The 14,246-nt window shown below is 42.2% G+C and overlaps 1 protein-coding gene across 3 annotated transcripts in view; it reads left to right on the top strand.

Annotated features, from left to right (window-relative positions):
- Positions 1-12,109, top strand: part of NELL2 (neural EGFL like 2) — a 445,624-nt gene extending 433,515 nt beyond the window's left edge. For 2 of the 3 annotated variants that reach the window (XM_038740515.1, XM_038740506.1), the window contains exons 19-20: positions 2,605-2,829; positions 11,374-12,109. In XM_038740515.1, coding sequence (XP_038596443.1) covers positions 2,605-2,829; positions 11,374-11,424 — 276 coding nt within the window. In that variant the 3' untranslated portion in view covers positions 11,425-12,109. The remainder of the gene's footprint in view (positions 1-2,604; positions 2,830-11,373) is intronic. The other variant, XM_038740525.1, reaches the window with a different exon arrangement.
- The last annotated feature ends 2,137 nt before the right edge of the window (positions 12,110-14,246 follow it).

Raw genomic sequence — 14,246 nt, 5'->3', positions numbered from 1 at the left:
GGGACTGGTTACAGGAATCTCACAGACAAAGCATTCCTTCCTGTTCCCCAGTGCTGGAGCTTCTCCCCCAGCCTCGACTACAGGCAGACACCAAGATCAGAAATCTCCACAGTATTTAATAGCTTCTTATCTTGGTAGCAATGGAAACAAATCCAGTTCAAACAGCATTTTCCTGGATCTAACAGTTTTGTCCCCAAGGACCCCCCTGTAGTTCTCTGAGGACATCCAGGGCTCCTACTTCTCTGATCCTTCCCCGACTTCTCTCAGAATGGCTTAGGTTCCAGTTTCACCCTCTCCTTCATCTACAGGGTCTCTCAGCTTCCCTCCTCCCCATTCAAAGTGGGATCATTGCTCCTCCACTCTGGACCCCCAACCTCCCCCGGAATCATCTCTGATCCTTCCTCATGCCCTGTGTCCATGCACAAACTTTCTCCTAGACACCCAGCTCTAAATCTCTCATCTCTGAGGTGGCTGTAGATTATCTTTGTCCAGCTCCCTGCCTCAATTCCTCCCTAATGCTTCTCTCAGATTGGCTCATTCATTCAGTCATTCAATCGTATTTATTGAGCGCTTACTGGCTTGGCTATGTATTTACACTTCACTCAGGGAGGGGCCCCATGGACTGACTCTCCTGGCTCTCTTGCCTAAGTGTAAGGGCCAGGAAGCTGGTCATCATGCACTTGTAAGCTGCCAAAATCAGCTGACACAGATGGGCTCAAGTATTTGTGAGAAAGTCTGCACTTATGCTTAAGGAAAAAAAAGGAAAAGAAGGGAATCCTCTTCTGGTGGTTGTGCTGAGTTTGTCTTTAAAGTTCCCTTGTTTTCTGCTATTACTAAACCACCTCATTCTAGTATTTCTCCAGAAAGCTGATAGCTAATACACTTAGTCTGACAGGCCTCAGCCATGGGCCTCTGATGTCCCTAGATGGCTTTGAGGTCAGGATCTGAAGGTGGAGTATTGAAAGCAAAGATAAAAAATGCTTCTGCTCATGTTCCCACCAGAAGGCTGATAAAAGCGGGGGCTGTTGATGAAGGCTACATGTATTTAAACAACATCCTTTAGGATGGGCTGTCTGACTTATGAGTAGGAGCCTAATACCCCTGGGTTTAGGTATTGATTAAAATATGTCCATTCTCATACGACAGTTTGCAGTTCCTTCTGGCCCAGGCCCCTGTGAAAATCATCAACAACGTAGCTTTCTGAAATTTATAGTTAGAAATAATAGACCTAAAGCATCTTACATAAATTAAGCTACCCCCCAGGCAGCTGGTAGTTCAACCTTGCTTTAAAGGTTTCTAGACATTGTTCTTGGCTAGTTTCAATTTTCCCAATTAGGGAGTCACTTCCTACTAAGATTCAAAGCCAGGATTGGAGTAAATGTCCTCCCTGATCTTATTTCTAGACTGTGAGCCCATTGTTGGGTAGGGACCATCTCTATATGTTTCACATATGTAGTTCCTAAGCGCTTAATGCAGTGTTCTGCACACAGTAAGTGCTCAATGAATATGATTGAATGAATGAATGAATTTCAGAAGACCAGATTTCTTCAGTGTCATTTTTTTAAGAGCCAAGGAAAATTGTTGCCTAGTTGCCCCTAGCAGATACTTTCCACTCATAAAATCAGAGATAGCTTTCTTTCCATTATAATGGGGATGTTTTAGGCCATTTCTTTTTAGTTGATTTTTTTTTTTTTTTTACTTTCAATGGGAAAATCAATTTGAAAAAGCAAGGCAAGTTACAGTACCTGAAAACGCCTTTCATCTCAAGCTCCAAAAGCTTTGAAAGTGCAAGGAAAATGGGAAAAGGTAGAAACTACATAAAAAGGGCATTTGCTTTCCTAAGGGGGACAGTAGAAATCAATTCCTAGATATCTTTCCAGCACTACTTGGAAAAAGTCATAAATTAACCCTGGTGGAAATGCTGTACTTGATTCCCTCATTCCATCCTTTGCACAAAATTTGGCATTCTCGTGAATGACCATCTTTCCTTATTCAGAGATGACCAAATGAGAAGCTAGAATGAAAGGGAAAAAGAAAAGAAGTTGTTCACATAGAAAAACAGAATCGCCTACTCCCACAGGTTATACCGTTCCAGGGTGAAAAATAGAATGAAAGTTCTAGGTTTCAGGTAGACCAGCTCAAGGTGAGTAGACTTCCCCTGTGGACCCCACCTTCTTCCTCTGTCTCTGCTGCTCTACCCCTTCCTCTTCCCATTTACCTTTTTTCTCCTCCCCCTCTTTATCTTCTCTTCCTTTCTTCCCTTTCCCTCTTATTCCCCCACTTTTTTCACTCCTGCTTCCCCTGCTTCCCAACCTCTTTCCTGTCTCCCCTTAACCCTTTGGTCTTCTTCCTCCTCCTTTCTTCTCCTCTATCTATCACCCACCTTCCTCCTTCTTTCCTTCTCCCTCCCTCTTTCACTTCATCTTGATGCCAGTAGCCCTCCCCTCTTCCTCTCTCGCCTTCCTCCTCCAATTCATCTCCTTGTTCCACCAATGCGAGTTTGGAACAAATTCTGCAGGTGACAACTCTAGGAGAGGCAGAGTAGAAACCAGACCGATAGACCTATTTACATTTTCTTTACTTAAAAATGTGTTTTCTTACTAGCAGGGAGAAGTCGATTGCTGGCCCCTGTCTTGCCCAGACATGGAGTGTGAATTCAGTGTCCTCGCTGAGAGCGAGTGCTGCCCTCGCTGTGTCACTGACCCGTGTCAGGCTGATACCATCCGCAATGACATCACCAAGACTTGCCTGGATGAAACTAATGTCGTTCGATTCACCGGGTCTTCTTGGATTAAGCATGGCACTGAGTGTACCCTCTGTCAATGCAAGGTAAAGACAACCTTATTGATAATAATAATGATAACAATAATTGTGGTATTTCTTAAGAACTTACTATGAGCCAGTCACTGCTCTGAGCTCTGCGGTAGATACAAGATAATCAGGTCACCCAATTGTTCATTCATTCATTCAATACTATTTATTGAGTGCTTACTAAGTGCACAGCACTGAAGTGAGCACTTGGACGAAACTTTCTGATTTCCCAACCTCCCGCTTCTCCCCACTTCGGTCTATACTTCACTCTGCTGCCCAGATTATCTTTCTATAGAAACACTCTGGGCAAGTTACCCTCCTCCTCAAAAATCTTCAGCGGTTGCTTATCAACCTTCGTATCAAGCAAAAACTCCTCATTACTGGCTTCAGAGCTCTCCATCACCTCGCCCCCTCCTACCCCATCTCCCTTCTCTCCTTCTACAGCCCAGCCCACTCACTCTGCTCCACTGCCGTTAACCTCCTCACTGGGCCTCGTTCTCGCCTGTCCTGCCATCGACCCCTGGCCCATGTCCTACCTCTGGCCTGGAATGTCCTCCCTCCTCAAATCCGCCAAACTAGCCCACTTCCCCCCTTCAAAGCCCTACTGAATGCTGACCTCCTCCATGAGGCCTTTCCAGACTGAGCCCCCCTTTTCCTCTGTTCCTTCTCCCCTCCCCATCGACCCTACTCCCTCCCTCTGCTCTATCCCCCTCCTCACCCCACAGCACTTGAGTATATATGTACATATTTATTATTCTATTTATTTTATTGTATATATCTAGACTGCGAGCCGGTTGGTGGATAGGGATTTTCTCTGTTGCCGAATTGTACTTTACAAGCGCTTAGTACAGTGCTCTGCACACAGTGAGTGCTCAATATATACGATTGAATGAATGAATACAATGCACAGTGTAGAGTTAGGGAGACAGACATCAATGCAAATAAATAGGTAAGACACAGGTCCCTGCCCTAACTAGGAGAGAGAACAGGTGGGGAAACTGAAGCACAGAGACAAAAAGCGACTTGCCTAGGGTCACCCAGCATGCAGGTAGAGAAGCCGCATGGGCTAATGGATAGAAAAAAGGCTTGGGATTCAGAAGAACTTGGGTTATAATCCTGGCTCCTCCACTTGGCCTATCTGTGACCTTGGGCAAGTCACTTCACTTCTCCAGGCCTCAGTTCCCTCAGCTGGGGATTGCAGTGGAAAGAGCCCGGGCTTGGGTGTCAGAGGTCATGGGTTCTAATCCTGGCTCCACCACTTGTCCGTTGTGTGACTTTGGGCAAGTCACTTCACTTCTCTGGGCCAGTTCCCTCATCTGTAAAATGGGGATTAAGACTGTGAGCCCCATGTGGGACAACCTGATTACCTTGTATCCCCCCAGCACTTAGAAAAGTGCTTGGCACATAGTAAGCACTTAACAAATGCCATCCTTATTATTATTATTAAGACTGTGAGCCCCACATGGAACAGGGAATGTGTCCAACCTGATTATCTTGTTTATACCCCAGTGCTTAGAACAGTGCCTGGCACACAATAAAGGCTTAACAAACATTATAGTTATTGTTATTAGGTAGCAGAGGTGGGATTAGAATCCAGGTCCTTTGACTGCTAGGCCCAGGCTCATTCCACTAAGCCACACTGTTTCTCATTCACATCTTGCCCGGGCTGAATCTGCGGCTTCTCAATAGTCATGTATTTATTTGGACAGCAGGAAGCCAGTTTCTCCACTTACTGCAGAGGTTGCAGTGTGACACGTTCAGTTCCATTAGCTTCAGCCTCTCCTACAAGTAAGGGGAATTTCAGGCTTGAGAGAAATCGTTCAGCTGCTCCAGCAGGACACAAACCTAGAACTAACACCTGAGATGTATCAAGCTGGCCGAATCTGAAATAACTCATCCGTGCTTCATTCCTGATGAGTGATCCTAATGTTATTTTACCCTTGGCTCCTTTGCCTGGGTAATTTTATTTCCTTCCTTATTTTTGCAAATGGATTCGTGGTTTTTTATTTATTCTACTTCCCACTTACCATCAGGGGAAAGTGGACAGCTAGTGGAAGGTGTAAATGAACTGTGCTTCTTCCAGAGGAAAAGAAAATGTTAGCAGCCACTGTAGTGAACACATTTGTCCCACCTTCAAATGAAACTAATTTTAAGACAGTTTTTTAGACTACTGTTAAAAGAAGTAAGGAATGTTTTTCTCAGTACCATAGGGATACCTGCTGCAACTTCCTCAGGCAAGCCAGTGAATATTTGCATTAAAGGCATTGTTTTTCAAGGATTTACTTTCACGTACCTCCACATACACCTGTATGCATAACTGAAGATGTCATTTTCTCCCATTCCCTTCCGCATCACCCTGACTTGCTCCCATTATTAATCCCCTCGCCCATCCTCACAATACTTACTGTATACATCTGTGATTTTATTTATATTAAAGTCTGTCTCCCCATCTAGACTATAGATTCATTGTAAGCAGGGAATGAGTCTGTTTTATTGTTAGACTGTAACCTCCTAAAGTGCTTAGTACAGTGCTCTGCACACAGTAAGTGCTCTATAAATACCATTGATTGACAGAATGACAGTACAGTCAGACAGTAGGTAAAGGCTTGTTGAGGAGAGAGGAAGATTGGGTAGCGACTGTATCTGTTACCAAATTGTACTTTCCAAGCGCTTAGTACAGTGCGCTGCACACAGTAAGTGCTCAATAAATATGATTGAATGAACAAATGAAGATTTATGAGCTGCACTTGAAGGTAGGCTGCAAGCTGGGCAGGAGAAAAGAAAGCCAAGTACATGCCACATGGAGGAGTTTTTTAATTTTTGAACAATTTAGATATGCCCAGGCTGCTTCAGTCATTTGTCACTTGTGCCATCAATGTCAATACCAGATTCAGAAGATCACACTTTTATATCTATTAAGTAATGATATTTACTTTCAATTTTCAGAGCATCTTACTAAGCGCTTAGGAGAGTATAATATGATAGAGTTGGAAGACAAGTTCCCTCCCCACAGGGAGTTTACAGTGTAGAGGGGAAGGCAGACATTAAAAAAATTACAGAAAAGGGAAATGGCAGAGTATAAGGGTATGTACATTAAGTACCCTAGAGCCCCCTTAACTGTAATATAAATAGAGCTAGTGAATTTAACTACACATTGTCCTGTAATTCATCACTGAGGACCACAAAAGCATTTTCTATTCATAAGTAATGGTGAAATCAAAATTCCTCACACTCTTAATTGAACTGAAAAGTTCATTATTTATATTTATTACCACCTGTGGAAGTTTAAATTGTTCCCCTTTTAATGAGTCAAAAATTTGGGCCCTGGGAACGCATTTTATCAAGTGAATTTATTGAACACACACTGTATTCAGAGCACTGTATTAAGCTTGTGGGAGAATAGAATATAACAAAATTGGTAGATGCGGTCCCTGCTCACAACAAGCTTACAGCCTAGAAGGGGAGAGAGACATTAATAAAAATGAATAAATTATGGACATGTGAATAAGTGCTGCGGGGCTGAGGGTGGAATGAATAGAGGGTGTAAATCCAAATGCAAGGATGACAGGATAGGGAAGGGATGAGGATAAAAGGAAATATGGGCTTAGGAGGAGAAGGCCTCTTGGAGGAAATGTGCTTTTAATAAGGCTTTGAAAGTGGGGAGAATGATCACCTGAGGGATCAGATGGGGAGGGGCATTCCATGCCAGAGGCAAGTAGTGTTTCAGAGGTTGGCAGTGAGGTAGATGAGATTGAGGTACAGTGAGTAGGTTGGCATTATTCATTCATTCATTCAATCGTATTTATTGAGCGCTTACTGTGTGCAGAGCACTGTACTAAGTGCTTGGGAAGTACAACTTGGCAACATATAGATACAGTCCCTACCCAACAGCATGCACACAGTATAGAAGGAGGAGACAGACAACAAAACAAAACATATTAACAAATTAAAATAAATAGAATAGTAAATATGTACAAGTAAAATAAATAGCATAATAAATATGTACAAATATACAGATGCTGTGGGGGGGGGAAGGAGGTAAGGTGGGGAGAAGAGGGGGAGAGGAAGCGGGGGGCTCAGTCTGCGAAGGTTGTAATAGGAAATAAGGGTGGTAAGTTAAGTTGGTAGGGGTAAGGTGATTGAGTGCTTTACAACCAATGGTAAGGAGTTTCTGTTTTGATGAGGATGAGCAACCACTGGAGGTTCATGAGGACCCAGGATATATGGACTAAATGGTTTCCTAGGAAAATGATCCAGGCAAGCAGAGTGTAGTATTGACTGGAATGGGGAGATGCAAGAGTAAGAAAGTCAGCAGGGAGGCTGATGCAGTAATCAAGGCAGGATAGGATAAGTGCTTGGATGAACATAGCATCCGTTTCAATGGAGAGGAAAAGGCAGATTTTAGCAATGTAGTGGAAGTTGAACTGACTGGAATTGTTGACATTTGAGTATGTGGATTGATTGAGAGAGACAAGAATAATGCCAGAGTTCTGGGTTTGTGAGATAAAGCGGATGCTGACGCTGACTACATTTGGGGGAAGACAGGGTTTGGGTGGGAAAATGAGGTGTTCTGTTTTGGACATGTTAAGTTTGAGGTGGCAGCAGGATATTCAAGCAGAGTTATCCTGAAGAAAGGAGGAAATGTGAGACTGCAGAGAAGGAGAGAGAACAGGGATGGAAGAGTAAATTTGGGAATCCTCATGATAAGGATGGTAGTTGAAGGCATGGGAGTGAAGGAGTGGATCTAAGATGGAGAATAGAAGGGGACGCAGAACATAGCCTTGAAGGACTCCCGCAGTTAGAGGGTGGGAGGCAGATAAGAAGCCTGGGAAAGAGACTGAGAATGAGCGGCTGGAGATATAGGAGGAAAACCAGGAGAGGACAGTGTCCGTGAAGCCGAAGTTGGATGTTCCAGGAGAAAGAAATGGTCGACAATGTTGAAGTCAGTTGAGAGGTCATGGAAAATTAGGATGGCTGTTGGATTTGGGAAGAAGGAGATGATTGGAGACCTTTGAGAGGGAAAGGTTGAGGAGTGAAGGGGGCTTAGTAATTTATACTACTATATGTATTATAGTAGTATATATATATACACATATACATAATTATTACAGTAGTATATAGTACTCTACACTTGGAAGAGTATATTAGCATTAATAGGGATTATCACTACCCTAAGCAGTATGTAAATAATAAAATACCATACATTGGGATTAATAGTTTAACAGAGTGATTAGAGTGCATTTTAAGAAGCATAAACATTCAAGGGAACTAAACACCAAACTCTTTCCTTGACATGGATTCTGAATTTTAATCTTCAGGCCAGGGGTCTTAATAGTGTTCTTGTACAAAAGCTTCTCAGTGTAATAAAGGCTACTTTCAATACATATGGAATACTCAAAATTTTAAGGAAACTAAAGACCCAATTGAATGCCAACAAGAAGTTTTGCTTCCCTTACTGTTTTTTGGGTTCTGTTCTGCGTGTTGTGTTACACTGAATTACCAATCCAAAGTACAATCAAATAAATGTTAACATCTGTTCAAATAATAGGGCTGGGATCATTAAAATATGATGATGCAGAAATGTAATGTCACATTAAATTACTACACTATGCAATTTCTGCAGTGACACCAAAGGATGTAAGATGAATTCTGAAAGAAAGAAACTACAGCCAAGAGCTTTTTTTGTTTGTTTTTCCTATTTTTGTTTTGTAACTTGCCAACAACAAAAAACTCCATCCTTTATTTGGTCAGACTTTTTTTTGACCATGATGGTGATGGTTCCAAGTAGCGGGACCAAGTTTCTGAGAAACCACTTTCTAATAGCTTCGAATTGGCAGGATTCCTTATTTTGAAATTGGATGATTTTGATAGACACTGTTTTAGTAGGATCTTTTTCCAAACAAAATGTTGACACCATTCTAAGGAACTGATTCCCACCAAGGCTTGTGTAGAAAGAATCTTGCCTTCTGCACCCAATTATGTCATGTAACCGGAGGCATTCCTGGAAGGCCCTATCAAAAATTCAGAAAAGAGCGGCTATTATAAATGACAGAGCACCCTTACTAATTGCGGGGTTTTCTTAAGATCACATTTCTATTTACAGAAAAATTGTGTCAAAGTTGTTTTTTGTTATACAGCTCATTGTGGACAGGGAACATGTCTGTACTGTATTCTCCCAAGCTCTTAGTAAAGTATTCTCCACATAGTAAACACTCAATAAATACCGTTGGTTGACTGTTTATACAGAGGCACATAATTTTTTGTCTTATAGAGTAGCAGTGAGGCTTCGTGGAAAGAGCCCGGGCTTGGGAGTCAGAGGACGTGGGTTCTAATCCCGGCTCCGCCACTTGTCAGCTGTGTGACCTTGGGCAAGCCACTTAACTTCTCTGTGCCTCAGTTACCTCATCTGTAAAATGGGGATTAAGACTGTGAGTCCCATGGGGGACAACCTGATTACCTTGTATCTACCCCAGCGCTTAGAACAGTGCTCGACATGTAGTAACAAATAACATAATGATTATTATTATTATTATTCTATACACAAAAGCTGGTTGATCATCTTTTTTGGGGAGACTTCAACATAAGTCAAGGTAAATATAGATAGACAGATAGATAGATAGATAGAGATATTTGAATGCATTATTACTAACCCGCAGTGTATTTTCTCCCCACTATCTTTTAGATGCTTTTGAGTTCATTCATTCAGTCATTCAATTGTATTCATTGAGTGCTTACTGGGTGCAGAGCACTGTACTAAGCGCTTGGGAAGTACAAGTTGGCAACATCTAGAGACGGTCCCTACCCAACAACGGGCTCACATTCTAGAAGGGGGAGACAGACAACAAAACATGTGGACAGGTGTCAGAACAAAATAGAATTAAAGCTAAGTGCACATCATTAACAAAATAAATAGAATAGTAAATATGCACAAGTAAAATAGAGTAATAAATCTGCACAAACATATATACAGGTGCTGTGTGGAGGGGAAGGAGGTAAGGCGGGGGTGATGGGGAGGAGGAGAGGAAAAAGGGGGTTCAGTCTACTGAATGAAAAAAAAAAAGTAAAACTTTTTAGTCCAACTGAAAATATACGCAGATCGTTCTAATAATAGAATACCAATTTTTAAAAGGGAAAAGCACCAGGTATCAAGCACTTAAAATGATCCCTTTGTGCCTCATTTGCACTCTAAGCTCTTGTAGTCAGTGGAAGGCTGAGTGTGTGGGTTAAGCCTTTCTATCTAAGCAAGAGCGAAAGAGGTTTATGCCAGATCCTTTGAGAATTCAGAAATCCAGACCTCAGCCTCGAGTGGCCTATCCACAAAACCTGTTCTCCCTCCTATTTAGACTGAGTGTGACCTGGTTTTTTGTTGTTGTTGTTACCATTAAAAATAAAAAAGACATTTGTTAAGCACTGAGGTAGATCTAAGATAACCAGGCTGTACACAGTCCCTGTCCCACATGGGGCTCACAGACGTAAAGCCCTACTGAGATCTCACCTCCTCCAGGAGGCCTTCCCAGACTGAGTTCCCTTTTCCTTTCCTACTCCCCATCCCCCCCACCATGCCTCCTTCCCCTCCCCTCAGCACTTATATATATTTGTACAGTTGTATTACTCTATTCATTTTACTTGTATATATTTACTATTCTATTTATATTGTTAATGATGTGCATATCACTATAATTCTATTTGTTCTGATGATTTTGACACCTGTCCACATGTTTTGTTTTGTTGTCTGTCTCCCCCTTCTAGACTGTGAGCCCGTTGTTGGGTAGGGACCGTCTCTATATGTTGCCGACTTGTACTTCCCAAGCGCTTAGTACAGTGCTCTGCACACAGTAAGCACTCAATATATATGATTGAATGAATGGACTTAATTCCCATTTTACAGGTGTAGTAATTGAGGCAAAGAGAAGTGACTTACCCAAGGTCACACAGCAGAGAGGTAGTGGAGCAGGATTAGAACCCAGATCCTTCTGACTCCTAGGCCATAGCCTATCCACTAGGCCATTCTGATTGTTAGATGCTTGTCTCCCTTGTTGGAGTGTTAGCTTCTTGTGGGCAGGAAATGTGTCACTGCATTAGTCCGTATATCCCAATCACTTAGAAAGCAGCATGACTCAGTGGAAAGAACATGGGCTTTGGAGTCAGAGGTCATGGGTTCAAATTCCAGCTCCGCCAAATGTCACCTGTGTGACTTTGGGAAAGTCACTTAACTTCTCTGGACCTCAGTTACCTCCTCTGTAAAATGGGGATCAAGACTGTGAGCCCCCTGGGACAACCTGATCACCTTGAAACATCCCCAGCGCTTAGAACGGTGCTTTGCACATCGTAAGCACTTAATAAATATCATCATCATCATTAGAACACTGCACTAATGGTCGTTTGATAAACGCTACTGATAATCTTTTAAAACTGATATATTCTTCTCATTGATCAATAAACACATTTGTTTCATGGTGGGATAAAATTATCACATAAATCTTTGAATTCGTTTTGGCATATATTTTCATATTTACTAACTTCTTTTTCTAAATCTGCGTCTTCCTGCCTTCTCCCCTCTAGAATGGTCACATCTGTTGCTCAGTGGATCCGCAGTGCCTTCAGGAACTGTGAAGTTAACAGCTATGTCTCCAGGGAGGTTTCGGGTTAAAGAAAGTTCCTTCACAAAGACCAAAAATTGTATAAAGTCCAAACTGAAACTGGATCAGTTTTTCTATGGCTAAAGCGCCACAGTGTCATGAGCAAAGAGTGCTTTCAATTGTCCTAGTAGAAATGGAATTTGTGAGCTTGAGGAAGTTCAGAAAGGAAAACCTTGGGTAAAGCCAGATTTCCCTTCTGGCCTTTTCATTTCTGACATCAGTGAGCATGAGATCCGATGTATAACGTGCGCAACGCTGTCATGACTCAGAAACAGCTAGAAGTAGATACTGACCTTAATGGATCTTTGAACACCAAAATTTCCCTAGGTGTGGAACAGTTTATCTAAAATTAAAGCCTTCACTGATCTATTTGGTGGAAGAAAAGAATGGAACAAGCTACGTCAGTGACAATGGAGGAAGTCTTTGGAAGTAATCAGTAAGAGCTACAGTGTGTTATATGTACAGTACATGCTCTGAAAAAGAATCTGATACAAGTTATTGTAAAAAAAGTAATGCACAGGCATGGCTACTTAATGTTTTCTGATGGGGAAAATCATCTCTATTTCTTTGTTTTACTGCACTTATTATGACTTAGTTGAATTTGTTCAGTATAAGCTCGTTCTTGTGCAAAATTTAAATAAATATTTCTCTTTACCTTATGGTATTGGTGTCTTTTCAAGTGTCCACATTCAAGATGGTTATGATTCAAGATCTTTTTCCTCAGGTGATTCAGATCGATTTGAGATTAGATTCTTCAAGGGGGGTGGGTGGGATCCTTCTGGGGTATCCCAGCTTCTGGAGGATCAATATCAGACACTTTAATTCTCTCTTCTTCTCTGCTGAGCAACAGTACTACTCCATTCTTGTTGCCAACTTGTACTTCCCAAGCGCTTAGTACAGTGCTCTGCACACAGTAAGCCCTCAATAAATATGATTGATTGATTGATTCTTATTGATTTTCATACCTATTGCCCACTCCCTCCTCAAAACCCCTGTTCCCCGCCCCCCATTACTTTTTCCTCTAGACTGTAAACTTGTTATGGGCAGGGAATGTGCCTACTAATTCTGTTGTATTGTACTCTCCCAAGCACTTAGTACAGTGCTATGCACTCTATATGTTGCCAATTTGTACTTCCCAAGCGCTTAGTACAGTGCTCTGCACATAGTAAGCGCTCAATAAATACGATTGATGATAGCGTTTAATAAATACCATTGATTGACTGATGACCTGGCTATGTAATTTATTGATAAACTTGAAACAAACAAGCATAATCTCCCGAAGATTTCCCTGCTTCTCTCCAGTCTTTTCCTCATCCTGCCCCCTTTCCCATCTTTCCCAGAATTCATTCATTCATACATTCAATCATATTTATTGAGTGCTTACTGTGTGCAGAGCGCTGTACTAAGCTCTTGGGAAGTACAAGTTGGCAACGTATAGAGATGGTCCCTACCCAACAGTGGGCTCACAGTCTAGAAGGGGGAGACAGAGAACAGAACAAAACATATTAACAAAATAAAATAAATAGAATAAATATGTACAAATAAAATAGAGTAATAAATACGTACAAACATATATACAGTTGCTGTGGGGAGGGGAAGAACGTAAGGCGGAGGGATGGGGAGGGGGAGGAGGGGGAGAAGAAGGAGGGGGCTCAGTCTGGGAATAATGATGGCATTATTAAGCGCTAGGTGCAAAGCACTGTTCTAAGCACTGGGGAAGTTACAAGGTGATCAGGTTGTCCCACGGGGTGCTCACAGTCTTAATGCCCATTTTACAGATGACATAACTGAGGCACAGAGAAGCTAAGTGACTTGCCCAAAGTCACACAGCTGACAATTGGTGGAGCGGGGATTTGAACCCGTGACCCTTGACTCCAAAGCCCAGGCTCTTTCCACTGAGCCACGCTGCTTCTCTGCAAGCATCTCAAGAGTATCTCAGCAGCATCTCAAGAGATCTCCTGTCCACTTTCAAAATCTAGCCACTCCACCTGAGCTTGTCAGATTTCTTGCCCTCTCCTTTCTTTCTTCCCTCACCATCATTTTTAACTGTTCACTTTCTAATGGGTTCTTTCCCATTGCTTTCAAACATGTTCATGGATCCCCTATCACCCTCTGACAAAACCCTCCCTTGACCCCATGGCTCCCTCCAGTTATCACCACATATCCTTCCTGCCATTCCTCTCCAAACTCCTTGAGCAATTTGTCAACACCTGCTGGTCGCCTCCACTTCCTCTCTCCTCTAATTCTTTCTGTGAGCTCCTCCAATCTGGCTTCTTCCCCATTCATTCCACCAAAACTGCCCTCAAGTCACCAATCTTCTTTTTCTTCCCAAATCTGATGGCCTCTACTCCATCCTAAACCTCCTTGACCTCTTAGCTGCTTTTGACAATGTTGACCACCTCCTCCTCCTGAAAACATTAGCCAACTTTGGCCTCTCCAAGAGTGTATTCTCCTTGTGCTCTTCCTATTTCTCCGGCCACTCATTCTCAGTTTCTTTCACAGGCTCTTCCTCTGCCTTCCACTCTCTAACTGTGGGAGTCTCTCAGGATTCAAGGGCCTGGAATTTAGGTCAGAATCCATACCAAGAAAAAAAAAAATCAGAATCCATGCTAAGGGAAGTTTGATATTCAGTTCCTTTGAATGTTTATGATACACTCTAATTACTATGTTAATTTATTGGTCACAAGGTCTAGTATTTTTATTACTGACATACTGCATGCTAAATTTTAAGCTCCCCAAGGATAGGGATGGTCTCTACTAATGCTATTACATGCTTCCAAATACAGAGTACAGTAC

Source organism: Tachyglossus aculeatus, chromosome 2 (assembly GCF_015852505.1).
Source record: "Tachyglossus aculeatus isolate mTacAcu1 chromosome 2, mTacAcu1.pri, whole genome shotgun sequence".
In the NCBI taxonomy this organism is placed as follows: Eukaryota; Metazoa; Chordata; class Mammalia; order Monotremata; family Tachyglossidae; genus Tachyglossus; species Tachyglossus aculeatus.
The sequence above is the reverse complement of the archived record's forward strand: the minus strand, read 5'-3'. Positions and strand labels throughout refer to the sequence as shown.